Source organism: Vanessa cardui, chromosome 30, assembly GCF_905220365.1.
Source record: "Vanessa cardui chromosome 30, ilVanCard2.1, whole genome shotgun sequence".
Taxonomy (NCBI): Eukaryota; Metazoa; Arthropoda; class Insecta; order Lepidoptera; family Nymphalidae; genus Vanessa; species Vanessa cardui.
The window spans coordinates 405,445-433,275 of record NC_061152.1 but is presented as its reverse complement, the minus strand read 5'-3'; the positions used below and the strand labels follow the sequence as shown (position 1 = coordinate 433,275).

Below are 27,831 nucleotides of genomic sequence, written 5' to 3'. Positions count from 1 at the left end.
GATTTGAAAACTATCAATCGTTCTCCACAGATGAGGCATGGTGTGACGGGGAGGTCCAGAGGCTGAGACATGGAGCCGAGCTGGCTGATCCTCGCCACGGCCCTCGTGGCTGTATTCGCTCAAAGCAACAGAAGTAAGTACCCAATTAATACTAGATTGTAAGACGAGAATGTGGTCACCACCATAGACAAAGCACTGCACATCACCCATGCACCAATATTAGGAACTAAGATATTATGTCCCTTGTGCCTGTAGTTACACTGACTCACTCTTCAAACCGGAACACAAGAATACTAAGCACTGTTGTTTGGCGGTAGAATATCTCTTAATGTGGTACCCAGACGAGCCTGCACAAAGCCCTACCACGAACTAAAATTGCTAACAAATTTTCTTATATATGCTGTTGACTAAGGAGTTACATCTGGAGACAATCCTAAATGAAAAGTCAGTTCACGGTCACCAGGAAAGTGCTTTCATAAAAACGGTTCCAATGCGTAAAATTTCACTGGAACCGAGTTTAAAAAGCCTGGAGAAACAGACCATGACTTTGTATTTTTAAATGTAGAAAAAGAGTAACTACCGAGTTTCTTGCCGGTTCTTCTCGGCCGAATCAACTTTCCGAACCGGTGGTAGCTTCACTTAATTGTTAAATGACGATTCAAAAGTGCTTGTACATGCCTACTTGAATAAAGTTTATTTTGATTTGATTTGATTTCATTTGATTGAAATTCTGCCAGATGTGCATTCCACAAATCCGCATTGGAACAGCGTTGTAGAATATGCTCCAAAGGGAGAGAATGTAGCCCAGCAATGGGAAATTTACAGGCTGTTCTTGTTAATATAGAGAGAGACAGAAAGCTACTTTGTTGTATAATGTGTTGACTATCGTAAGAAAGGGATAGATATACTTCAAATTTTAATTATAACTCTGATGGAGCTCCCTGAATCGAGGAGGAAAGCTCCAATATTCAAGTTTTAATTACTATAGGCTGATACCACAGGCCCACTTGTATTCTATGATTGGATTTTGTACATACACCCCGGGCGATATGTATTAATGACTACAACAGTAGAGAGAATATTTACTTATTATATGTTTTATTTTTTAACATATAATTTTGAAGTTAACAATCAAATTAACGAAAATCTCCAATTTTGATTCTATAAACGACTCTCTTTTGTTTTTTTTTTTGTATTATTTTATACAGCCATACCAATGACGTTTAAAAATCGATTACACTTTTATGAAATCGGATACACTAACAAAATATGAGATTATTAAATATATTATTAAAATATAAATGTATGTACAAGGAATTAAAGTGAACTAATATTTATTTAAATAATTTGGGGCATTGCTATTTATTAGTCTAAAATTAAAAAAAAAAACATAAAATAAATTCATAAAAAATACATTGGTAAAAAAGGCGTCTACAGTCATCTACAAAATCGATACAAGACTTTGTAGATCATAAAAAAGTGTGAAAAAAGAAATTAATATGTGTTGACTTCCACGCAGGATATATTAATTTAAATAATTGTATTTACTAATATGACTTTGTATTTTTTAAATGTTGAAAATGAGTAACTATTGCGTTTCTTGCCGGTTCTTCTCGGTAGAATCTACTTTCCGAACCGGTGGTAGCTTCACTTAGTTGTTAATTGACAATTCAAAAGTGCTTGTAAAAGCCCACTTGAATAAAGTTTATTTTGATTTTTTTTTAATTTGTCAATATCACACGGGTGATATACGAAATCTTTTAAGACAACTGCTTAATTTACAAAGGCCTAAACATTTAAAAATATAATATTTTTTGGCTGTATTAATTCTTACATCAGTCATCCCACGCACACTAACGCGTCTTGTAATTACGATACTCACTCACACAAGCTCTTTCTGCTTTCATGATAGATTGTTGATGTCATGACTATGTTGATATAGTACAGTGATTCCCAAAGTGGTGCAGTTTGATCCCCAGGGGTCAACGGGAGACTTGATGGGGGTCTAAGTAGGCGAGAATAAAAAATGGGGGTCCACGAAAATGTATCTGCTTTTGATAGTAAAGAGCAAGTATGTAAGCATAGTTTTTATAAGGGCCTACCTACATAGTTTTAAGTACCTAACTAAACCGATGTTTTAATAAGGCAAGCGACTGTTACTTGTCGAAGCTTGCGTATTCGATATTACGTATAATAGTACGACACAACTTAGATGTAAAGTAAAGTAAAAGTAAAGTAACAGCCTGTAAATTTCCCACTGCTGGGCTAAGGCCTCCTCTTCCATTAAGGAGAGGGTTTGGAACATATTCCACCACGCTGTTCCAATGCGGGTTGGTGGAATACACACGTGGCAGAATTTCGATGAAATTAGACACATGCAGGTTTCCTCGCGATGTTTTCCTTCACCGCTGAGCAGGAGATGAATTTTAAAGACATATTAAGCACATATACATAGCGGTGCTTGCCTGGGTTTGAACCCGAAATCATCGGTTAAGATGCACGCGTTCTAACCACTGGGTCATCTCGGATTTTAACTTAGATGTACCATCGGTAATATTTGTAAAACCGATCACATCCGAATTAAGCACGCTATCCCAAATTATCAATATTTATTTCTTATGTGAATATGATCTTTACACAAACGCAGTAACTTGTAATATCACACGACCTAATATATTCGTCAATCCGACGCGTCGCTTTACACGCACTCGCTGTCTCGGGTCGAACTGACGCGGGAATCTATAGCGACGAATAGCGTCGAGTGGCGCGATAGGGAGCTGTTTCTATTGGTTGTAAATCGGCAGTAATCGGTTTCATTGAATTTGCCGATGCTACATCTAAGTTGTCGAACCATAAATTATTTTTAAAACAAAAAAAAAACAACAATTTTCAGTGCTGCAAGGGATAAAAAGTATACCATTAATAATAAATCATAAATTTAACCGTTTGTAATTTTAATATCGCGAGTAATGCTTGCAAACTTGCTTTGTGTTCGCAGTAGATTAAACAATTTACAAAGGAATAAAATGGCGGCTTCCGGCGGCCATCTTAGGTGAATGAAACCGGAATGGCGGCCGGATGTGCTATAAACGAATAGGTTACATCCTATCTGTTTGTGAAAAGAGCGTTTTGGATGTTTCTACAGATTGTATTTATTTTTTTGCTGTAGAATAAACACAACTACATAAAACAATATTGTAACTGAAATCTGTAGAAGTAACTTTTTGTAACAATATTATCTACATATAATAAAATTGGAGTGTCTGTTTGTAGTATTAAAATGCATATGTATGTATACACGGTACATATGCCAAAATAACATTTTGTACAATTTTTGTCGGTCTATCTGTCTGTTTGTTCCGGCTAATCTCTGGAACGGCTGGACCGATTTTGACGGAACTTTCACTGGCAGATAACTAATATAATAGGGAGTAACTTAGGCTACAATAATATATATTTTTTGTTATATTACAACAAGTACGAGGTCGTACGTACGTACGTACAAGGTCGCAGGCACAGCAATCTGTAATTGTAATTAACTAACATGACTGTATTTTTAAATGTTGAAAAAAAGTAACTACTGAGTTTCTTGTCGTTTCTCGGTAGAATCTACTTTCCGAACCGGTGGTAGCTTCACTTAATTGTTAAATGACGATTCAAAAGTGCTTGTAAAAGCCCACTTCAATAAATTTTATTTTGATTCTACATATAATAAAATTGGAATGTCTGTTTGTTATATTAAAATAATCGCTTTTTACTGAATGCACGATACACGATACATTGAATTTTTGTCTATAGACTAATCTCTGTAACGGCTGGACCGATTTTGACGGGACTTTCATTGGCAGATAGGTGATGTAGTAAGCAGTAACTTAGGCTGCTTTTATTTCAGACTTATATATAAAGCCACCCTGTAATGTCCAAATACTGTCCACTCCGCCGTCACGTTGAGTGCCTCCCACTAACGACTTTATCTTATAATGAATTACGTTTTAACGTTTTTATGTTTATAATGAAATATAAACACAAATTAAGCATATGAGGATTTAGTGGTGCTTGGTTTTGAACCCGAAATCATCGGTTAAGAAGCACGCGTTCTAACCACTGGGCCATATCTATCTATTTTGATATACATTGACCAAACCACGCATCTGTACGGAGCGAAACTTCGTCACTCGACAATAGCTATTGAAAAGTTCCAAAGATTTTAAAATTGGTTCCACAATGGAACCTTTTCATAGCGAGATCCGTAATGCATTTGACAATGACGTATGAATCGATGGATTCCATGGAAAAAACTTTCGTCGTTCCAAGTTTGTTTGAGAACTGAGAGATAACTCAAACGGTTTGGAATTTAATCCGAGTTTTAATATAAAGCCGAGATGGCCCAGTGGTTAGAACGCGTGCTTCTTAACCGATGATTGCGGGTTCACATCCAAGCACCACGATATATATATGCTTAATATGTGTTTATAATTCATCTCGTGCTCGGTGAAGGAAAACATCGCGAGGAAACCTGCATGTGTCTAATTTCATTAAAATTCTGCCACATGTGCATTCCACCAACCCGCATTGGAACAGCGTTGTGGAATATGTTCTAAACCCTCTCCTTAATGGAAGAGGAGGCCTTATCCCAGTAGTGGGAAATTTACAGGCTGTTACTTTACTTTAATATAAAATAAATTGAATCTATTTTCTATAAGACAACTGTGTAATTTTCGACCATATTTAAGACACGACCAGTATTTGTAGCAAGATATTGTCCACTATACTGATATTGGACAACACCACATACATAACTCTGATCCCAATGTGAGTAACTAAAGCACTTGTCTTGTGGAAGATCAGAAGTAACGACGGCACAAACACCCAGACCCGAGACGACGTAGACAACTAATGGTAATCTACATTAACTCTGCGACGAACCCGGGACCTCGGTATAGCGGACACATGAAAACCGGTGTACACACCTAAAAGCGCCTACTCCTAAAGCTCCTAAAATCAAAATATTAACTTTTGCTTCTCAATATAATATTCTGGCTTCACTTAATTGTTAATTGACGATTCAAAAGTGCCCATGAAAAATGGTGTACACAAATCTCGACCACGGAGGTCGTCGTGTTTATTGATAAAAACCGCATCAAAATCCGTTGCGACGCTTAAAAGTATCAACCATACAAACATAATTTTTATTTAGACCATAAGCAAGTCAGTCTAGGCCTTTTCCTAGAACAGACTTCCAAATTAACAGAGTACCAAGTCTGAACACAGGCAAAATCGCGGACCAAATCTAGTCATGAAATAAATGAGATTAGCCAATTAAAAGTCATGTCTGAAAGCAATACACACCCGGAAGGCTTTTAACGACCACTTCTTCCGTTTCTCTCGTTATTTACTACTTCCGGTAGCGCCCCGGCTCCGTCTGTTTGTCTAATCAATTTCTCTACTCAATCTAATTTGTAAAAACAAATTAAATCAAAGTAAACTTTATACGAAGCTTTTACAAGCACTTTTGAATCGTCATTTAACAATTAAGTGAAGCTACCACCGGTTGGGAATGCAGATTCAAACGAGAACCGGCAAGAAACTCAGTAGTTACTCTTCTTCATTTCAAAATACGTACAACAACAGCCTGTAAATTCCCACTGTTGGGCTAAAGGCCTCCTCTCCCTTTGAGGAGAAGGTTTGGAACATATTCCACCACGCTGTTCCAATGCGGGTTGGTGGAATACACATGTGGCAGAATTTCTATGAAATTTATCACATGCAGGTTTCCTCATGATGTTTTCCTTCACCGCCGAGTACGAGATGAATTATAAAGACAAATTAAGCACATGAATCAGCGTTGCTTGCCTGGGTTCGAACCCGTAGTCATCGGTTAAGATGCACGCGTTCTAACTACTGGGCCATTATCGACTCAAAATACGTATAATAGCTAAATATATACGTATATTATGTATCCTGCTTGGAAGTCAACAAGTATTAATTGCACGCTTTTTTATTATCTACATAGTCTTGTACTGGATAGTAGGCATTCTTTAGCAATGTATATTTTACATATTATTTGAATTTATGAAACGGCAAAGTTAAAAAATTCTGCGGAATTTTAATTAAAAACCGTTTTGATTTGAAATATTGCCGCGCTTTTGGAGTTAGATTCAGGCGTACACGGTGATGGTGTCAGCCGCCATCTTGAGTGCGCATGCGTATACTGATTCATTGATATATTTTTATTGGAGTTAGGGCTTTATGCAAGCTCATCTTAATAGGTACTACCCACTCATCAGGTCTACTGCCAGTCAACAATACTTAGAATTTTTGGGTACTGTTTTCAAAATCAAAATCAAAATAAACTTTATTCAAGTAGGCTTTTACAAGCACTTTTGAATCGTCATTTAACAACTATTAAGTAAAGCTACCACGCGAAGAACCGGCAAGAAACTCAGTAGTTACTCTTTTTCAACATTTAAAAAATACAAAACTCATGTTGCTTCGAAGTCAACAGGTATTAACTCCACGCTATTTTTCATCTATAAAATCTTGTATCGAATCTGTGAGCCAGTGTAACTCCAGGCACAGGGGACTAGTTTCCCAAGTTGGTAACGCATTGGAGATGTAAGGAATGATTGATGTTACTTACAATGCCATAGTGTATGAGCGATACGACCATATTTACCACAAACATTAGCCGGGTCAAACAGACAGAGAGAGAAAAAAAATGTTATTTGGTAAATGTATCGTATATATGTCACATTAAGATTACAAACATCGTTAGATTACCATCTATCTTGCGAGATTATAAACTGTCGAAAGATTGTGAACGCTTATACAACTTACAATAAACATACAATTTCGATAGTTCATAATATTTCGATAAGGTTAGAGTTTTTATAATTTAAATGAAATTTTATTCGATAGATTATAATCTACAGAAAAATAATATGACAAATCTCTCGAAATAGATTATAATCTAAGGGTATTTACAATTTTACGATGACATATACATACATATGCACAAAGTAAAAACAGCTTAATTTAATATTACAAACAAATCCATTTATTATATGTATAGATGAAGGCTGTGTTTTTAATTTCTTTCTTTATTTACAGACGATGGGCCTCGTTTCCTATCCCGGGGGCATTCTTTTCGAACGGTGGTCGGGGATACCCTGTTATTGCCTTGTCAAGTGCAGAATTTAGGTAAGTAATACATTTCAATATAACAATACTGCTAATTTGGACTTTCAAAACCGACTTCTGAAAAAGGAGGTCATGTATGTATGTTACATTGTTAGAATTGAATTATATTTGAGTATTATGATTCATTTGGGCTTCCAAGCACGTGTGATTAGTTTCGTAAGTGTATATTTGTCCACGATTTTCTTGAAAACTAAAAATCGTATTGAGATGATCGATTTCAATCTAAGTTAGATACACTTCAACATAAGAAAAAGTGTAAGTTTCATTAAAATCGATCTTGTAATTTCATAGATATATTTTTTGATTATAGTTCACTAGCTGTTTATAACTTTGAAGTCGGTTTAATTTTCTATAAATTATTATTTCATAATTCTCAGTGTTAAGTCGGAAATATTGTGCTACGTAAATTTGTGTACGTAAAGTATATTTATTTACTAGCGATCCGCCCCGGCTTGGCACGGGTGCAATGTCGATACTAAATATACCACACTTTACTTCTTTACAACGTTCACAGTTTTTTTTATAAGACAATACAAACCACTATGTGCCTGCGTGTTATATCAGTGATATCTACGAAAATAACAATTGCATGTTGCGGAGATGGGAATGCTGAGAGGAATGTGTGTTACGCGAATGGAAAGTGTAAGGAATGAGTACATAAGAGGAAGTTTGAAAGTGACACCGAGAGCCGAGAAGTTATGTGGAAGGCGGCTGTCATGGTATGGGCGTGTAATGCGGAGGAATGTATAACATATTGTGAGGAAAGCCTTGAGCATGGTGGATGGATATAGAGGTAGAGGACGACCAAGGAAACGATGGATGGATTGTGTGAAAGACGATATGGTTAGAAAGAATGTTACTTGTGAGATGACGTCTGACAGAGAAGTATGGAAGGATGAGACATGCTGCGCCGACCCCAAATAAAATTGGGATAAGGGCAGGAGGTTGATGATCTGAGAAAATATTCATTTAAACTACACGCTGTAAAGGGCCATATTGATCTATATTAAATGCATAATATATTTAAGGTGCAAAAATCCCAACAAAACCTATCCACGATTATAGATCGTTAGAAAATAATGATTTCGAGTCGACAACACACATCCGCATAATTCGCACAGTCGAGATATTTCGACGTCAAATCCGCGGAATTCTATGACGTGACAGTTCAACGGGCCGCCATGTTTGATAAAAGAAAATGGCCGAATACTTAGTTTTGAATGTTGTATTAATCAGACTGCCATAATAACTAAAATTGTCTTTTCTTTAACGATCTGAATAGAAAAAATATATATTTTATAGTTACTAGTTTTATAGTTAAAAATATTTGTTTTGCTTTATTTATTTTAACCGGAACGAAAATAATATATGAATTTAAATTGAAGCATAACTATTACAAAATAAAATTCACCTCCGTGATCGAGTGGTGTGTACACCGGTTTTCATGGGTACGCCACTCTGAGGTCCCGAGTTCGTTCGGCCGAGTCGATGTAGATTACCATTAGTTGTCTACGTTGTCTCGGGTCTGGGTGTTTGTGCCGTCGTTACTTCTGATCTTCCACAACACAAGTGCTTTAGCTACTCACATTGGGATCAGAGTAATGTATGTGATGTTGTCTCATATTTATTACATATTACATATATGAAACATAAATGTAATCATTGTTTACGCCTCGCTACCCGCCCTGGCCTCGCTCGAGTGCAGTACTGATACTAAATATACTACAGAATGTCTTATAACGTTCACAGCTTTTTGTCTTTAGACAATACAAAGCTCATTACAAATATTATTTTTATCTATTTTTTTATGTAATAGGTTGTCGGACGAGCATATGGGCCACTTGATGGTAAGTGGTCACCATCACCCATAGACAATATATGCTATGTCCCTTGTGCCTGTAGTTACACTGGCTCACTCACCCTTCAACCCGGAACACAACAATACTGAGTACTGTTGTTTAGAGGTATAATATGTGGTGAGTGGGTGGTACCTACCCAGACGGACTTTCACAAAGCCCTACCACCAAGAATACACCCAAAATTGATAAGCTTTTTCTTAAAGTTTGAAATTATTGTCATGGATTTTTGAGAAATGGTGGGAGAAGGAACTTTTGAAAAACTACATCCAAATATCCAAGTTTTTATTATTTTTAAATTGGAAGAAAATATACTACTCATGAAAAATAAAGACCCTGCGTTCTATTTATAGACGATTTTTATCTTATTGAGTATTCATTGTAAGACGGATATATATATGAGACAACATCACATACATCACTCTCATCCCAATGTAAGTAGCTGAAGCACTTCTTATGGAAGTCAGAAGTAACGACGGTACCACAAACACCCAGACCCAAGCCAACATAGAAAACTAATGGTAATCTACATTGACTCGGCCGGGAATCGAACCCGGGACCTCAGAGTGGCGTACTAATGAAAACCGGTGTACACACCACTCGACCATGGAGGTCGTCCAATTCATTGATACTAAAGTATTATTCTTTGGCCGTTCTAGGGTCTCTAGTGCTGCTATGGAGGCGAGGTCCAGCAGTTCTGACCGCTGCGAGCCTCATGGTGACCAGAGACGAAAGGTTTCGCCTGGTGGATGGATATAACCTTCAAATCACAGACGTCGGTCCACAGGTAAGATGCAACTTATATTATGATACAATATGGCGTTGACACGCGCAGAATTCTGAACATTTTTTTTTTGTATTGAGATTATTTTTTTCTTGCTCTTGCTTGGCGGACGAGCATATGGGCGACTTGATGGTAAGTGGTCACCACCGCTCATAGACAATGGCGCTGTAAGAAACATTCACATCGCCAATGCGATGATTGATTTAACAAAAAAAATTATTGTAGCCTAAGTTCCTCCTTATTACATCAAATATCTGCCAGTGAAATTCCCATCAAAATCGGTCCAGCCGATCCAGAGATTAGCTGAAACAAACAGATAGACAAAAATTGTAAAACATGTTGCTTTGGTATATGTACCGTGTATACATATGCATTGAGTAAAAAGGGCTGCTTTTATATTACAAACAGACACTCCAATTTTATTATATGTATATATTTTAATCTACAACATCTTTGATCATCTTTAATCCCGCTCCATTGAGTTTCATACGCGGTGAGGTAAAATTAAATTAAAGATTCATATTTCCTTAAGATGTTAAAGATTATAGCTTACTACGTTACACGAAAGAAAAGGAAGATATGATGTAGAAAGAGAGAGAAACAATATGCGTCTCACTTTGATAAAGGCATATGTTCTTATTGATTATATATAGCAATACTCCGTGATATCACATGCGACGCCATTGAATTTAACATAAGTACGCATTAAAGTATTAGAAAGCTTTTCTGATATTAAGTCTTTTATGGAAGCAATATTACTCGTTATTACATCAGCTATTTGCTAATGGAAGGCTCATCAAAAAAGGTCCAGTCGTTCTAGAGATTAGCCGGAACACATAACAGACAAATAATTGTAAAAATGTTCTTTTGTTACATGTACCATGTATTCATATGCATATTGCATTTAGTAAGACACGATTATTTAATATTACAACAGACACCAATTTTATTATAATATATAACAGTTAAAAATGTAAAGTAACAGCCTGTAAATTTCCCACTGCTGGGCTAAGGTATCCTCTCCCTTTGAGAAAGTTCGGATCATATTCCACCACGCTGTTCCAATACGGCTCGGTAAAATACACATGTGGCAGAATTTCTATAAAATTAAACACATGAAAGTTTCTTCACGATGTTTTCAAATTAAGCACATAAATATTCAGTGGTGCTTGCCTGGGTTTGAACCCGCGATCATCGGTTAAGATGCATGCGTTCTAACCACTGGGACCATCTCGGCTCAAAAAATAATGGACTCGATATACGTAAACTTTCTTGTTTTTAAAAGGGAAACCGGCGTTTTTTTAATTACTCCAACACATTACATATTACAAAACAAAGTCGCTTACCGCTGTCTGTCCCTATGTATGCTTAGATCTTTGAAATCACGCAACGGATTTTGATGCGGTTTTTTTAATAGATAGAGTGATTCGAGAGGAAGGTTTTTGTATGTAATACATGGTCAATAACAGTAAAGAAACAAGAAAAATCAAAATCAAAATAAACTTTATTCAAGTAGGCTTTTACGAGCACTTTTGTATCGTCATTTTACAATTAAGTGAAGCTACCACCGGTTCGGAAAATAGATTCGGCCGATAAGAACCGCCAGGAAACTCAGTAGTTACTCTTTTTCAATATTTAAAAAATTAAAAGTCATGTTAGTTAATACAATTATTTAAATTTATATATCCTGCTTGGAAGTCAACAGGTATTGACTCCAGAGTCTGTAGTATATTTAGTATCAGCATTGTATCAACAAAGCCGGGGTTGCTAGTATCAAAATAAAACAAAAAATTCGCTTATTACTCGAAATCGTTCAGATAAAATATTCGTCATTCTAACCCCTATATTACATAAATGTTGCCATCGTAAAAAATAACGAGAGTGCCTTTTTTATAATGCAATTATCATATATTACCTTAGCAGTTTTTGTTTTGTATTTTTACGACTGGCAATGTAACGTAATGAGCTGTAATAAACGCAGACGCTGGCAATGACATGCTAACCGCCGTCAACCGATATTTAACTGATTTATTAACTAGCTAGGCCCGCGACCTTGTACGCGTTTGAATATAACAAAAAATGATAAAATAGGGGATGAAAGTCGGTGGCGGATTTACAAATTTGCCGATAGTACGCTACTCGATTTTTGCCGCCCTACTGACTTTTAAAACTCGATACGTTTGTTTAGTTCACAATCAGAATTTATTCTGCAAATGAAAATTGATGATTTGTGTTCTATCGTCCTCATTACATCGGTTTTTCCCGTTATTAGTATGATTATAAACTAGGTGATATTTCTGTTAGTTACTAGATTATTTTTCCAACCCGCTATGTAGTGACGAGTATAAGGATGTAGTTGTTTTTTAATTTCTCTAAGATAATAACAACTTTGGGCTAAATTTGCCGCCCCTCTGAATCTGCCGCCCTAGGCTCCAGCCTACTTAGCCTATTGGTAAATCCGCCACTGATGAAAGTTTAAATTGACTGACTGAACTGAAATTAAAGATTAGAGCTACTACTTACTTTTGTTGGTAGGGCTTTGTGCAAGCCTGTCTGGGTACCACCCACGCATCAGATATTCTACCGCCAAATAACAGTACTCAGTATTGTTGTGTTCCGGTTTGAAGGGTGAATGAGCGACAGGCACAAGGGACATAGCATCTTAGTTCCCAAGGTTGGTGGCGCATTGACGATGTAAGGAATTGTTAATATTTCTTACAGCGTCATTGTCTATGGGTGATGGTGACCACTTACCATTAGGTGGCCCATATGCAACTAAATATATAATAAGTCCAAGAAAGGACATATGCTACTATTTTGCTTAACACATTACTCCCTAAAATGAGCGAAGCCGGGGCGGTTTGCTAGTCTACACATATAATAAAATTGGAGTGTCTGTTTGTAATATTGAAACAGCCCTTTTTACTCAATGCATATGTATACACGGTACATATACCAAAGTAACATTTTATACAATTTTAGTCTGTCGTTTGTTCCGGCTAATCACAAACGGCTGGACCGATTTTGACGGGACTTTCACTGGCAGATAGCTGATGTAATAAGGATTAACTTTGGCTACAATCGAGAGAGAGAGTCGAATTGGCCCAGTGGTTAGAACGCGTGCATCTTAACCGATGATTGCGGGTTCAAACCCAGGCAAGCACCGCTGATTCATGTGCTTAATTTGTCTTTAAAAAACATCGTGAGGAAACCTGCATGTGACAAATTTCATAGAAGTTCTGCCACATGTGTATTCCACCAACCCGCATTGGAACAGCGTGGTGGAATATGTTCCAAACCTTCTCCTCAAGGGAGAGGAGGCCTTTAGCCCAGCAGTGGGAATTTACAGGCTGTTGTTGTTGTTGTTGGCTACAATAAATATTTTTTAGTTAAATTCAAACGCGTACAAAGTGGGCACAGCTAGTCTTGAATAAAAATGAATGGTCTTCAAACGATTGCATTTTGGAAATGATTTCAGTAATAATAAGTTTTATCAGTTAATTGAATCTTAAGATCTTTTGAATGAAGATGTGAAATCAACTCAGATTACATTTTTAATAAAAAGACATTCTCATTTCGATTACGCGTAATATTCGAGAGTTTAACTCAGTTATTTTAAGCTTAAACTTAAGGGAAGATCTCGTCCTGTAGTTAAATGAGCTTACATTGAAAAACACTGGCTCAACTACGGGATAGATCAAAATAATGTACTACAGTATTGTACGCCTTAAAAGGTCTTTAAAAAGTCCGCGATGGTATATGACTATCTCTCAGGGATAACCCACAATAACCATTTTTTTTCCTTTAGTGTTTATGAATAATTGGTTTATTTTCGATATTAAGCAAAATATATTTAATCCTTATCTAATTAAGGACCTTAACTACACTGTACCTTCGTCAGTTTTCAAATTGATTCCTTTATCGAGTCGTAAACTCTTAGTGCCTTTTGAATCTAAACATCGTATCATTGCGACGCAATATGTCATTCTCGATCGGTAAATCAGATTATCACTCACACTGAGTACACGAAAATAGATCTTAATGTGACGAACCTTTTCTTAACCCATTCATTCATTTGATATAAATTAATATTGCTCTTTACAGCATGCAATTCAAATGAATATTTTTGAAGATAATACAGATTTAAAACGCAGAGACATAGCGGTTTGTAACTTGTAATGAGTTGTAATGAGTAGACTTATATTTTGAATATCATCATGTAACGAACTGATAACGAGCTGATGCCTGACTCCTCGTTATATATATATATTTTTGGGGGATAAAATAAGGTAAGTCATAGTTGCTTTTGGCGGACGAGCATACGAGCCACATGATGGTAAGTGGTCACCATCATCCATAGACAATGACGCTGTAAGAAGTATTAACTATTTCCTACATCGTCAATGCGCCACCAACCTTGGGAACTAAGATGCTATGTCTCTTGTGCCTGTAGTTACACTGGCTCACTCACCCTTTAAACCGGAACACAACAACACTGAGTACTGTTATTTGGCGGTAGAATAAATAATAATTACATTATCTTTCATTAATGTAAGCAAAAATCACTGTCCATAATAGCACCTAGAAACAAGTCGATATTCGATATGCTACGCTGTCAATTAATACATTATTATATGTTCTGTCATTCTAACATCGCACTGTAATATCGTAAATTACAATTAAATATTGTAAATTATATTACAATACATATATCTATTGTTACGAGAGTTACCCTAGCCTTCAATACGGTTTTATGACATTTGATTCTATATCATAATTTATATCACATTATTATTGCATATTATTAATATAGCAGGAGCTATTCAATTTACTTTATTATATACAATTATTATTGTAATTAATTGATCAATAATTTGTAAAACTGTAATTAATATTATTTTATATGGCATAGCATTTAATACTGGCATGTAACACTATTTCTTATTTTAAATATGATTGAGCTGTCATTATAAAACAATTGGACTATAGCGTGGGGCATTCTAGAAAAAGATAGAGAGATTGAAGCATCATTGTAAAACGATAATATTATTTTGGTCATCCCGAACTACTGAAATAACACTATACTCAATTGCCTTTCATTACATCATCCATAAGACATTTATACAGTCAGTTTATACGAAATTATAAGTGATTATAAAATGATCAGTGAAAATAGAAAGCCATCAGCCAGCACAGCATGATCTCAAAAGTTCAATACAGCGAGATCTGAGTCAGCGTCTATTAGGAATCACGCTGACAGCGTTCCGTTTGTGTGCAACTGTGTGCTTCCCGCATCGAAATTATTGAGACGCTTACATTACGATTTAAAAGTCGCAAGTTAGATACTCATCTAAGGCTGTGGTTGTCATGTTCGATTGTAATCTAAGCTAAAAGAGGTTTATTTAGTAATTCCTTAATATGGGGTTTGATCTTGTAAAGTAAAAAAGTAAAGTAACAGCCTGTAAATTTCTCACCGCTGGGATAAGGCCTCCTCTTTCATTAGGGAAAGGGGTTTGGAACACATTCCACCACGCGGGTTGGTGGAATACACATGAGGCAGAATTTCTCTGAAATTTGTCCCATGCAGGTTTCCTCACGATGTTTTCCTTCACCGCTGAGCACGAGATGAATTATAAAGACAAATTAAGCACATGAATCAGCGGTGCTTGCCTGGTTTTGAACCCGCAATCATCGGTTAAGATGCACGCGTTACAATACCGATGATTTCGGGTTCAAACCCAGGCAAGCACCACTATGTATGTGCTTAATGTGTGTTTATAATTCATTTCGTGCTCGGCGGAAAGAAAACATCGTGAGGAAACCTGCATGTGACAAATTTCATAGAAATTCTGCCAAATGTGTATTCCACTAACCCGCATTGGAACAGCGTGGTGGAATATGTTGCAAACCTTCTCGTCAAAGGGAGGGAAGGCCTTTAGCCCAGCAGTGGGAATTTACAGGCTGTTTTAGCTGACTTGCAGTTTACAATTAAATGGAAATCTCTTGATTTAACATGAAGTTTAGTTACCAGTAACCATATATTTTACCAACAGGATGCCGGCGATTATGTCTGCCAAATATCCGACCGTGTAGCACGTGACCAAGTGCATACAGTGGAAGTATTGGTACCACCAAGCGTCCGAGCCTCGCCAGAATCCAGGCACGCGGCTGCCAGGCGAGGAGGAGCAGCGGTGCTGGAATGCCGGGCATCAGGGAACCCAGTGCCGTCGGTGACATGGCATAAATTGGTAAGTTAGGTTAGGTCACACTACAAACATTTTGAACAGTATTTTTTTAAAATACCCTCTCTGAATCCAAATGTTAAACATCAATAAAATTGACAAGCAATTCACGACAATATTTTCAAGAAAGATGTCTGACGACGAGGTTATGCATACAACCACCAAAACAGTGAACTGAAAAGTATTGACGACCTCCGTGGTCGAGTGTGTACTGGTTTTCAAGGGTACGCCACTCCGAGGTCCCGGGTTCGTCCGGCCGAGTCGATATAGATTATCATTAGTTGTCTACGTCGTCTCAGGTCTGGGTGTTTGTGCCGTCGTTACTTCTGATTTCCATAACACAAGTGCTTTAGCTACTCACATTGGGATCAGAGTAATGTATGTGATGTTGTCTCATATTGATTTATTTATTTATTGAGCATTACTAACACACAGTACAAACAATAAAGATTGCGCATTAAAATTTAAGCTGGCTCAAACTTCTGTTCAATCATTAGGCATTTTTTTTTTTATATTATCCCTACACTGCTAATAATATTGTACTGTATCAACCATATTGTGCAATATTATTGTATATCTATGGACCTCAGTGTCATTATTAGAGGTTAGGGAAAAATAATACAGAGAGCTCATTTCGAGTTAAATTTATTTCACCAAATAAATTAATATTTTAAGACAATGTTTAAATTTACAATAGGCTATTTGACAATGCGAAAAATAAAGTGTCAATTATTGTAATCAGTGTATATTAATTTAAAAATGGTTATATATTAACGAAAGTTGAAAATAATAGTTAATCTAATCAAAAATCCATAAAAAAATGCATTTCTTTAAACGTTTGCCACGTGACACACTTTTGATTGGCCGCATTTATAATGAAGTCACTTGCTTGTTAAGCTTGCTTACTAAATATATGTACCACAGATTATGATACAAGCAAGGGACGTCACCGACCATTGCGCCATTTTATCCAAGTAGCGTTTTCGCGCGCTATTTAAATATGGAATTTTTAATTTGATATTTTTCGGCCATTGTACTAGAAATTACAAAATCAACTTTTACTGGGTTCCTAAATCTCTACTAAATAATATAAAATGGTATAATTGTATTTTCTAGAATGAGACCAGCACTCGTTTGGGTGAAGGGGCCCAACTCCAGCTCTCCAGGTTGGAGCGCCAGCACAGCGGGAAGTACGCGTGTACCGTGGACAACGGCGTTGGGCCGCCAATCGTCACGGAATTTCAGCTCCAAGTGCTCTGTAAGTAGAGGAATTTATCAAAACGAACGTTCAAGAAATGATAATAATGACAGGCGTCAAAAATTACCAGAAATTTTGACGTACATACTATTTTTTTTTATTTTTGTTTTATGGTCTAGGTTGTCGAGCATATGGCCCATGATGCTAAGTCACCATCACCCATAGACAATGACGCTGTAAGAAATATTAACTATTCCTTACATCGTCAATGCGCCACCAACCTTGGGGACTAAGATGTTATGTCCCTTATGCCTGTAGTTACACTGGCTCACTCACCCTTCAAACCGCAACACAACGATTCTGAGTACTGTTTAGCGGTAGAATAACTGATGAGTGGGTGGTTACCCAGACGGGCTTGCACAAAGCCCTACCATGCAACTAAAGTAAAATACTATAATATAATAATAAAAATCCGCAGACATTTTTAGCTTTGCCGTTTCATGAATTCAAATCATTTGTTAAAAATCAATACAAGATTATACAGACGATTTAAAAGCGTGGAGCCAATACTTGCCTTGCAGGCAGGATATATTATGTACATAATTGACGATTCAAAAGTCCTTGTAAAAGCCTACTTGAATAAAATATATTTTGACTAAATTTTTTGATGTTGATTAATACTAGAAACAGGCGTGAACTTGTTACTCCAATTACCCGATTACACAGAGTTAGCAAGTCTTTTGACAAAATCAAAATGAACTTTATTCAAGTAGGCTTTTACAATCTTGAATCGTCATTTTACAATTAAGTGAAGATACCACCGTGGTAGTTGTTGTAGTGGTTGTGGGGTTATACAACAACATCCCAAAAAATATTCAATTGTTAAATTTAAAAGAATCGTCAAAGAGCTTTTTTGTGCTGATTATTACAATACTAATGACTTTTTAGGCTGTTTCAAATAAAGAAATACCCTATGCGCTTTCCTATGCCATACTAAATTTCATCAAAATCGGTTCAGCAATTTAACTGTGAATAGATGAGTAGACTGGTGTTCCAAATTTATATTAATTGACGCTTTGTTCAATTCTCTTATTCTAGATCCTCCAGAGATCACAGTGGAAAGGTCCTGGGTTCACACAGGGGAAGGCTACCGTGCGGAACTGCTTTGCACCGTCCTGGCTGACCCTCCAGCTGAGGTAAGGGTTTGATAATACGATCAAGAACTATGGCTCGGGGTAGTAAAGTTACAGCCTATCAATTACCCACGGCTGGGCTAAGCCCGCCTCTTCCATTGAGGAGAAGGTTTGGAACATATGCCACCGTGCTGTTCCAATGCGGTTTAATGGAATACACATGTGGCAGAATATCGATGAAAGTAGACATATGCAGGTTTCCTCGCGATGTTTTCCTTAACCGAGCACGAGATGAATTATAAACACAATTTAAGCACATATATGTAGTGGTGCTTGCCTGGGTTTGAACCCAAAATCATCGGTTAAGATGCCACTGGGCCATCTTTCTTTCTTTCTTTCCATCTCAGCTCAGTGTTGCTAGTTAATAAATTCTTAATGTCGAAATTTCAAGTTACCAAATAAAACCCCCTGAGTTTCTTTCTCCAGTTCATCTCAGTCTAGGTGTTTCCTTTTCCGAACCGATGGTAGTATGATTTGATCAATAAGTGAGTGTTATACTTCCATATTGCATAAATGGATTTGAGTTTGAGTTTGAGGAGTACCCAGTTCTTTTAATATACCATTTTTTTGGGAAACGTAACCTTGTACTAGTTACATTGGCTCACTCACTTAAACTGGAACACACCAAAAGTGTTGTTTACAACAACAGCCTGTAAATTCCCACTGCTGGGCTAAAGGCCTCCTCTCCCTTTGAGGAGAAGGTTTGGAACATATTCCACCACGCTGTTCCAATGCGGGTTGGTGAAATACACATGTGGCAGAATTTCTATGAAATTTGTCTGTCTGTGAAATTTGTTTTCCTTCACCGCTGAGCACGAGATGAATTATAAAGACAAATTAAGCACATGAATCAGCGGTGCTTTCCTGGGTTTGGACCCGCAATCATTGGTTAAGATGCACGCGTTCTAACCACTGGGCCATTTCAGCTCATCTGTGTTATCTACCTAACAAGCAGGCTAGCACAGCTCTACCACCAAGTAAATTAAAATGCTCCCTTTCCCAGGTCCTCTGGTACCAGAACTCGTTCCCGCTGTCAGCGTCAGAGCGCGTGACGATGTCGGTACGAGGTAACAACCACACCTTGCTTATCGCCAACGTGCAGCCTGAAGACTTCGGAAACTTCACGTAAGTTAATATGTTCCTTGAGGAACCTTGAATGTACTGTTGTGTAGCAGGGCCAGCTTTTGAGGGGCCCTGGGCATATTAGGATCCTGACCCTTTGTGACTTTAACAGAACACTATTTTGTTAGAATAGATTAATTAGGTTACAGATTTTTAACAATCACATATTTATATTATAGTTGTTTATTTAATCTGAGGCCCCTAATGATCGCGGGGCCCTGGACACTCGCCCAAGTGGCCAATGGGAAAGAGGGTTCTGGATGAAAGAGTAACTACTGAGTTTCGTGCCGGTTCTACATTCAGTACTGGTCGTAGCTTCACTTAATTGTTAAATGACGATTCATAAGTGCTTGTAAAGGCCTACTTGAATAAAGTTTATTTTGATTTTAAAGATAGAAGATAATGTATCTGTAGTCGGTCTAATAAATATTACTTGTAACTGGTTGCTTTCTAAGAAGCTGGCTCCTTAACATAGTATATTAACATATATATATATATATAACTAAAACACTTCTAAATAAGTATATTACCATAACATCGATAAATATATACAAAAAGTAAAAAATCTTAATATGCAATAATCATTACACAGTATAAAACAAAGTCGCTTACCGCTGTATGTCCCTATGTATGCTTAGATCTTTGAAATTACGCAACGGATTTTGATGCGGTTTTCTTTACTAGATAGAGAGATTCAAGAGGAAGGTTTTTGTAAATAATACATGGACAATATAGTAGAGAAACACTGATAATTTTAGAAGTTTCTGATGGAAAATGGTGGCGCGATTTAGAAATATGCCTCTTCATTGCAAATTTTCAGTTTTTTTTATGGTATAGGTTGGCGGACGAGCATATAGGCCACCTGATGGTAAGTGGTCACCATCACCCATAGACAATAACGCTGTAAGAAATATTAACTATTTCTTACAGCATCAATGTGCCACCAACCTTGGGAACTAAGGTGTTATGTCCCTTGTGCCTGTAGTTACACTGGCTCACTCATCCTTCAAACCGGAACACAACAATACTGAGCATTGTTATTTGGCGGAAGAATAACTGATGAGTGGGTGTCTACCCAGATGAGCTAGCACAAAGCCCTACCACCGAGTACCAACATTGATCGAACTACAATACTAAAATAGATTTTGTGTTAGAATCTTAATAAGCAATAAAAGAAACGTCACGTTATCTTCCAGATGCGTAGCTGACAACAGCCTCGGTCGAGCTCGTCAGCACGTGGAAGTCTCCGGGAGACCAGGAGCGGCTCGCTTCACATCCCCCCCACTAGCCAGATCCAGAACGTCATATACGTTATCCTTCTCCGTAGACAGCTACCCACCACTTGATGAACTGAGGCTCCTCTACAGGCAGCTCGCGGTATGTACCCAATACCCCAGTATTGATAAATATAAATATGAGACAACATCACATACATTACTCTGATCCCAATGTGAGTAGCTGAAGCACTTGTGTTGTGGCAGATCAGAAGTAACGACGGTACAAACACCCAGACCCGAGACGACGTAGACAACTAATGATCCGAGTCGATGTAGATTACACGGCCGGACGAACCCGGGACCTCGGAGTGGACCCATGAAAACCGGTGTACACACCACTCGACCATGGAGGTCGTCAATAAATATAGATAAAACTAGATAAAATATAGATAACAATTATTTTCACATACTCGCTGTCTGTCCCTATGTATGCTTAGATCCAGTGGCGGATTTACAAATCTGCCTCTAGTAGGCTGTTCAATTTCTGCCGCCCCTACTTTTCTTTACAACATTTATGATTTGTGTTCTATCGTCCTCATTAAATCGGTTTTTCCCGTTATTAGTGTGATTATGTGTAACATTTTTGGCTCAGTTCGATGTCAAAATTGCCAAAAAAACAAATGCCAAAAGTTCATCAATGTATCATATTATAACAATAAAATATCAAATAGAAATAGATTGAAATCTCAAAGGGTAGATAAAAGATACATCAAAGAAAACAGCAATAAGCAATCAAAAGTAACCATTGTTTTGGATCGATCACGTCCAAAGCAAAATAACAATTTATTTCTCTAATTCAGACACAATATCCAATTGACTTCAGTGCGTTAAGAGAACGTAAAATCTGATTGTTTTTGTGTCTTATATTCATCGTCAAATGATTTCGTTGATCCATTTTTGTTTGATTAATTTATAACTAGATATTTTACCAAAAAAAAACCATATTTGGGCTTAAAAGTCGATTCTAGACGGTATTACGGTAACCTAAGCTACTACTTATTACATCAGATATCTATCTAGTGCTTAAAATAGTTGTGTTCAAAAATAGTTTGTATTATTATGTCATAAAATAGTTTGTGTTTTATTTAAATTGACAATTGTTTCTCTTTGAATATAGATGGAATTACTAGTTTTTTCGTGCTGATTTTTTTTCTACAATTGATTCACCTATGAATATTGTATGCTAGTTAATAAAACGAGTTTTTGGAACTTTAATTCATTTATGTAGTGTGATCAGAAAAATAGTCCAGTGTTGAACAACCAGTAAAATTCCCATCAAAATTGTTAAAATTCCAGAGATTAGCCGGAACAAATAGACCGACATTTTTGGTATTATATTAAGAGCAAAATGTTTTTAACATAATACCAAAATTTAGCACAAAAAGCGGTTATTTTTATCATACAAACAGACACTCTAAGATTGGAGTATAAATACAGTTGGTGGAGATGTATAAATATAATTCTACGAATAACTTCATTATTCTCTCCACAGATAAACGAATCATTTCAACAACCCGGTCGCTGGCACGACGTCGTCATCCCCGCTCCTGAACCGGCGGGCTCCCTGACGCACAGGGTGACTCACGAGCTCAGGGGGTTGGAGCCGGGCGCGGTGTACGAGGCTATAGTCCAAGCGAAGAATAGATATGGCTGGAATGAAGTAAGTCATGACTACTCTTAGACCTGGGAGGGCTTTGGGTCGATCGGGGAGGAGGAAAAAGCGCTACGCACACCTGGATATGCGCCGCAGGGATGAGGGAGGGAGGGGCTTGGTCCCAGTACCCCGGGAATCCCCTTAGGTGTTGGTGTGTAAAAATAGGCGGGCCGTCAACCCGTCACAGTAGCATGCGTAGGCGATCCCGTGGCGCCCGCCGAAAGACGGAGAGGGTAAAGGTTTTTTAAGTAGCTAAACCCGGCGTACTTGGGCGCACTAGACGTCTAGGGCTCCGGGGAGTCCCACACATCCCTCCACTTTCCATCACGTGTTGGAAACGCGTAATACGTTTTTCCAGCATGATACGAAAACGTGGCTTTGGTTCGATACCACCCACTCGTCAGATATTCTACCGCCAAACAACAGTACTCAGTATTGCTGTGTTCCGGTTTGAAGGGTGAGTCAGTGTAACTACAGGCACAAGACAACATCTTAGTTCCCAAGGTTGGTGGCGCATTGGTGATTTACGTGAACGTGATAATCGTGTACGATAATGTAGCCTATTTGCTCGTCCTACCTATAGTATATACTTAAGTTTTTACTTTCCTATCTTAGTGGGGTATTCTATCTTAACACCCAGAGTATTAAAACATCTGAGCGTTATCGCGTATCTCGCTGATACAAACGTCTTAAACCATTGATAATTCGCCGTAAAAGCATTAAAAACGTATTATTTGGAGATAGGAGGATCATGACAGCACTGCTTGCATCCTAGAACTTTTCATGCTTAAAATGAGTCTGTTCCCATCATCAATAAATCACGGACAAACAACTTATATTACTGATAATTAGTTTGCTCCACAATAGTGCAGTGACGTTAGCTGTTAAACTTAAAGAAACAAGTCAAAGCCTGTCAATTAAGAGACTGTTCGGAATATTGTCCATTAATTTGTTCCATTTCGAGTAGTAGATTACATATATGCAGGTTTCCTCAGGAAGTTTCCCTACATCTACGATATATTTGTACTAAAAGCACTTAGGAATATTATGTATTAAGATAGTATTTTTTCTTTCCAGGTCAGCGATATATTCCAGTTCCACACACTAGGCGGTTCGCACTCAGTACACGCGGACGAACTGTCGCCGATGTTCTCGTCCGCGGTCGCCCACCGAATGACAACGCTCGCCGCCGCCGTCGCCTTTTATACCCGCCTGCTCGGATGATCGGGGATTCACCGCAGCTGTCATTTCGAATTTTGACGTTCCAATTTTGACACCAATCATTTTCATTTGATCGATGATAACCAAAGTTTATTGTGATAATAATTTTGTTTATAATATTTATTTTTTATTTGTAATATATAGGTTATAGCCAGTGGTAAGTTTTGAAAGGATTTTGTCATAAAAATACTCATTGTCATGATATTTCATACACATTTTTAATGCCCGTCTTATATCACGTTCGTTGCGGAACGAGGTCTGATACGCCTCGTATCCCTTGCGCTGCGATTAAAAAACATATAGATCTATCTGTCATGTTGAGGCCGTAACATATATTTGATAAGTGATAAACATATTTATATGACGTTAATACGGGGTCTCTTTGACCACGTACCGCACTGAAGAAGTATAATTCGATCACATCGATTTTTAGTTTCTTAAACGTTACGGGGTCTAATAAGACCCGTAACGGTATTATTATATCATACGAGGTCTAAAAGGCCCCGTACCGCAGGCACGTTAAAAATGAAGCCGCAACGAACGTGATATGGCATAAATCAGTCAAAAAAATCATTTATTTTAAGGATTGTCCCAATTTTTTACAAACAATTTCAAAAATAAGTAATACTATTAATTCGAGAATGGTCTGTCTAGCTGTAAATTTAATGTATAGAAATCAATATGGGACTTAGGACGTTTATTAAGTAATATAATCGTAAAACGGTTAGTCGTTAGTGTAACAAAAAAAAAGTTTTTTTTAAACGGAACATAATATTGGCAATTTTTCAGACAGAATTAAAAACTTTTTACATTAAAATTTGTCAATAATATATGTTATTTATTACATATATAATACAACAATAACATTCCACACATACTATGTTTTTTCTCGATACAAATATAATTTATTAATTGTATCAGTAAACATGTAATCTGGATCATAATGAGCCAATGTAATTTCGTTTTACAATACAAAAAAATCAGTACACTTCATAAAAATATAGACTTAATAACATTAAATTAATTACGAAATGCCATCAGGAAGTGACGTCAGTTCCAAATAATTCGATATAAACTTCGATGTCTAAACTCAAGAAGTTTTTAATCAATACAAACCCCGCACAATAACTCAATCAAAATATACTTTATTCAAGCAGAGGCTACCACCGATTCGAAATGACAATTCACCGAAAGGCAAGAAACTCAGTAGTTACTCTTTTTCAACATTTGAAATTACAGTCAAGTTTACTTTACATTCAAGACCATAATTTGGAGCCATACAAAAATATTGAGGATACCATAGTTCGCACGAGTCTTGGTGGTATTCATATATATATACTTTCCTGTTTTCCCAGATTCTGGTTAATTTCTGGTTATTTTAGGTCTCCGAATTTCTTTGTCACGGCCTCCCTGATTACATATAAGTGATCCCAGATACACAAACTCATTTGCCAAATAAAAGATAAAAAAATAAGTTGTCTTGGTTCACATTCATGGTATGAGCCGATGTAGTACGCAGACTCCATTCAGACTTCAAGAGTTTAGACAGCGTCTGTATTTATAACACATATAATTATTTATTCAAGTTATTTTCTATTTTCAAGAAACAGTGTACTTACGAATTGTGCAATCGTTGTGAACAATACAAATATACATTGAATAAGCGATTCATCGAAAATATATATAATATATCTTACTTACAATTTAATTATGCTAAATAGCGGTATTATTACAAAAGATGTATGATTATACCTTATTCTTTCGCTATAAATAAACCCAAAGAATCAATGCTTCTCTTCCACCACAACATACTATTACTCAAAACCCTTCCCAGTCTGTCTTTATAAAACTGAAAGAAGCAATGCTTCTTATTACTGACTTCATACTATTAAACAGTGCTTTTTATTCGTTACTACTATTAAACAATGTCCATCCCATCTCCTCTGTCAGTATTGTAAAAAACTGAAATGCTTCTCATGTGCATGATATCCGTATATAATATTAAACAATGTTTTAACATTGTAAAAAATTGAAAATTAATTTTGAAATATCTTTTGTAATAATACCGAATTTAAAACCGGTAATTTACAACTGCTCGGATTATGATGGTGACCACACGAGTGTGTGGTCGCAGCATAACTATGAACAGTGTCAGATACTTTATTGATCACTTTTACCATTAAAGAACCGTATTTAGCCATTTTTATTATTGCTGCATACATTTTCCTATTTATGAAATCATGCTTTATTAAATTTCAATTTATTTCAATAAAATAGTAATATATTTGATCGCTAACTGACTGTTACCGGTTATCAAAAAGACTACCTACATTATATTATAATTATTAGAAGTTGTTTTAAATTACAGACTTAAACCGTTTAAAAAACATCGTATCGGCATAATGGCCTCAGATTTAAATGCATTTACATAGATTTCGGTTTGAAATTAAAAAAAAAAAACATATACATTCAAATTTGACAGCCCAGTACTAAATTTTGACATCTGTCATTTGTTTTTTTTTGACAAATGAATATTATTTATTTCAATAACAAAATTAATTTAAGGATATATTTTAATTACTTCGACTGATCAATACGCCTAATTGACAAGCACAACACCATACGTAGGTTAGTAGTATATTTTTTAATGCTGTATATAAAAACATAATTTAGGGACTTATGAAAGATTAAAAAAAAAAAACAGACATACTTTATTCGATATAAAAATTAAAGATGTTTTGTTCTTTTAAAAATTGAAAATTCCGATAAATAAATATAATCAAATACTTTTTTCATTTTTTTGTTAATTTTAATAATTGTTTATATTTAATATTGCAGCCAGCAATGACAGTTAGTGACGTTAAAAAATCGTCTTTCATAAGTCCCATCACTTTAAAAATTTATTAATTAAGTATATCGCTTAAAAATATCTTTTTCATATATTTATTTATAATAATTATGTCACATCCATATAAATGAATTTATTAATAATTACATAGTAATATTTAATATTAAGCAATAAAATGTGTTAGTGATAAAGCTATTTAGAATAATATATGATTAATTTTATTTTATCCTTTTTTATAATCAAATTGTAAATTATAATTAAGTGCAATAATAATTCTAGCATGGAATCGGAAGCAATATACAAACACATCACTAATTTATCGATAAATTTTAAGATGCAACTTATTTTATTTTTTTAATCTTAGTAATGATGCTACATGTGCGTTTTGTAATCGATTTTTAAATGACAATTACAAATCGATTAAAATTTTTAAATAACCTTTATTAAAAGCAAGCTTTTATTTAATATCTGTAGTTAAACGAAATAAAATTTGATGTATATTCGTTTTTATTGTCTGCGACAAGTTGGTGCAAGATTTCAGCTCGATCGATAGAAGCGTTTTTAAAATCAATTACAAATTGACGTATAGTACGACACAACACAGAAATCACATCGGCAAAATTCGTAAAACCGATCACATCCGAATTATGTACGCCATCCCAAATTATCAATATCTATTTCTTATGTGAATATGATCTTTACACAAACGTAGTAACTTGTAATATCACACGACCTAATATATTCGTCAATTTGACGCGTCGATTTACACGCACTCGCTGTCTCGGGTCGAACTGACGCGGGAATCTATAGCGACGAATAGCGTCGAATGGCGCGATAGGGAGCTGTTTCTGTTGGATGTGTAAATCGGCAGTAATCGGTTTTATTGAAATTGCCGATGCTACATCTAAGTTGTGTCGTGTAAACCTTTATAAAACGCTAAATAAGCTTAAAAATATAATGCTATAATTATTACCAGACAGAGGTAAAATTAATTTATTGAAAACAATTGACTACTTGAAGCTAATATTTATTTTTTAATCTGTCTGTATTTTTTTTCACGGGAAAATGCGTTATTTTTTAGTAGAAATGTATTAAACGTCACTGCCATAATGATCATAAATTTTGTTTTATTTTATTCAATTTTATATTCGAAATTTTGTAATCGGCGACAATTATCTAGTAATGTACAATTGTCAAATAACATATTCCTTTTGAATTCTCTAAAATAATATTATT

General features: G+C 36.1%; 1 protein-coding gene across 1 annotated transcript; it reads left to right on the top strand.

Moving 5' to 3' along the window:
• The first annotated feature begins 28 nt into the window (after window positions 1-28).
• On the top strand, window positions 29-24,212 carry LOC124542223 (igLON family member 5-like). The gene is made up of 10 exons (XM_047120170.1): window positions 29-133; window positions 7,111-7,200; window positions 9,716-9,843; window positions 15,894-16,088; window positions 17,199-17,340; window positions 18,379-18,476; window positions 19,477-19,598; window positions 20,792-20,972; window positions 22,365-22,532; window positions 23,604-24,212. Exons 1-10 carry the CDS (start codon window positions 70-72, stop codon window positions 23,748-23,750), a joined length of 1,335 nt encoding a protein of 444 aa, XP_046976126.1. The 5' UTR covers window positions 29-69; the 3' UTR covers window positions 23,751-24,212.
• The last annotated feature ends 3,619 nt before the right edge of the window (window positions 24,213-27,831 follow it).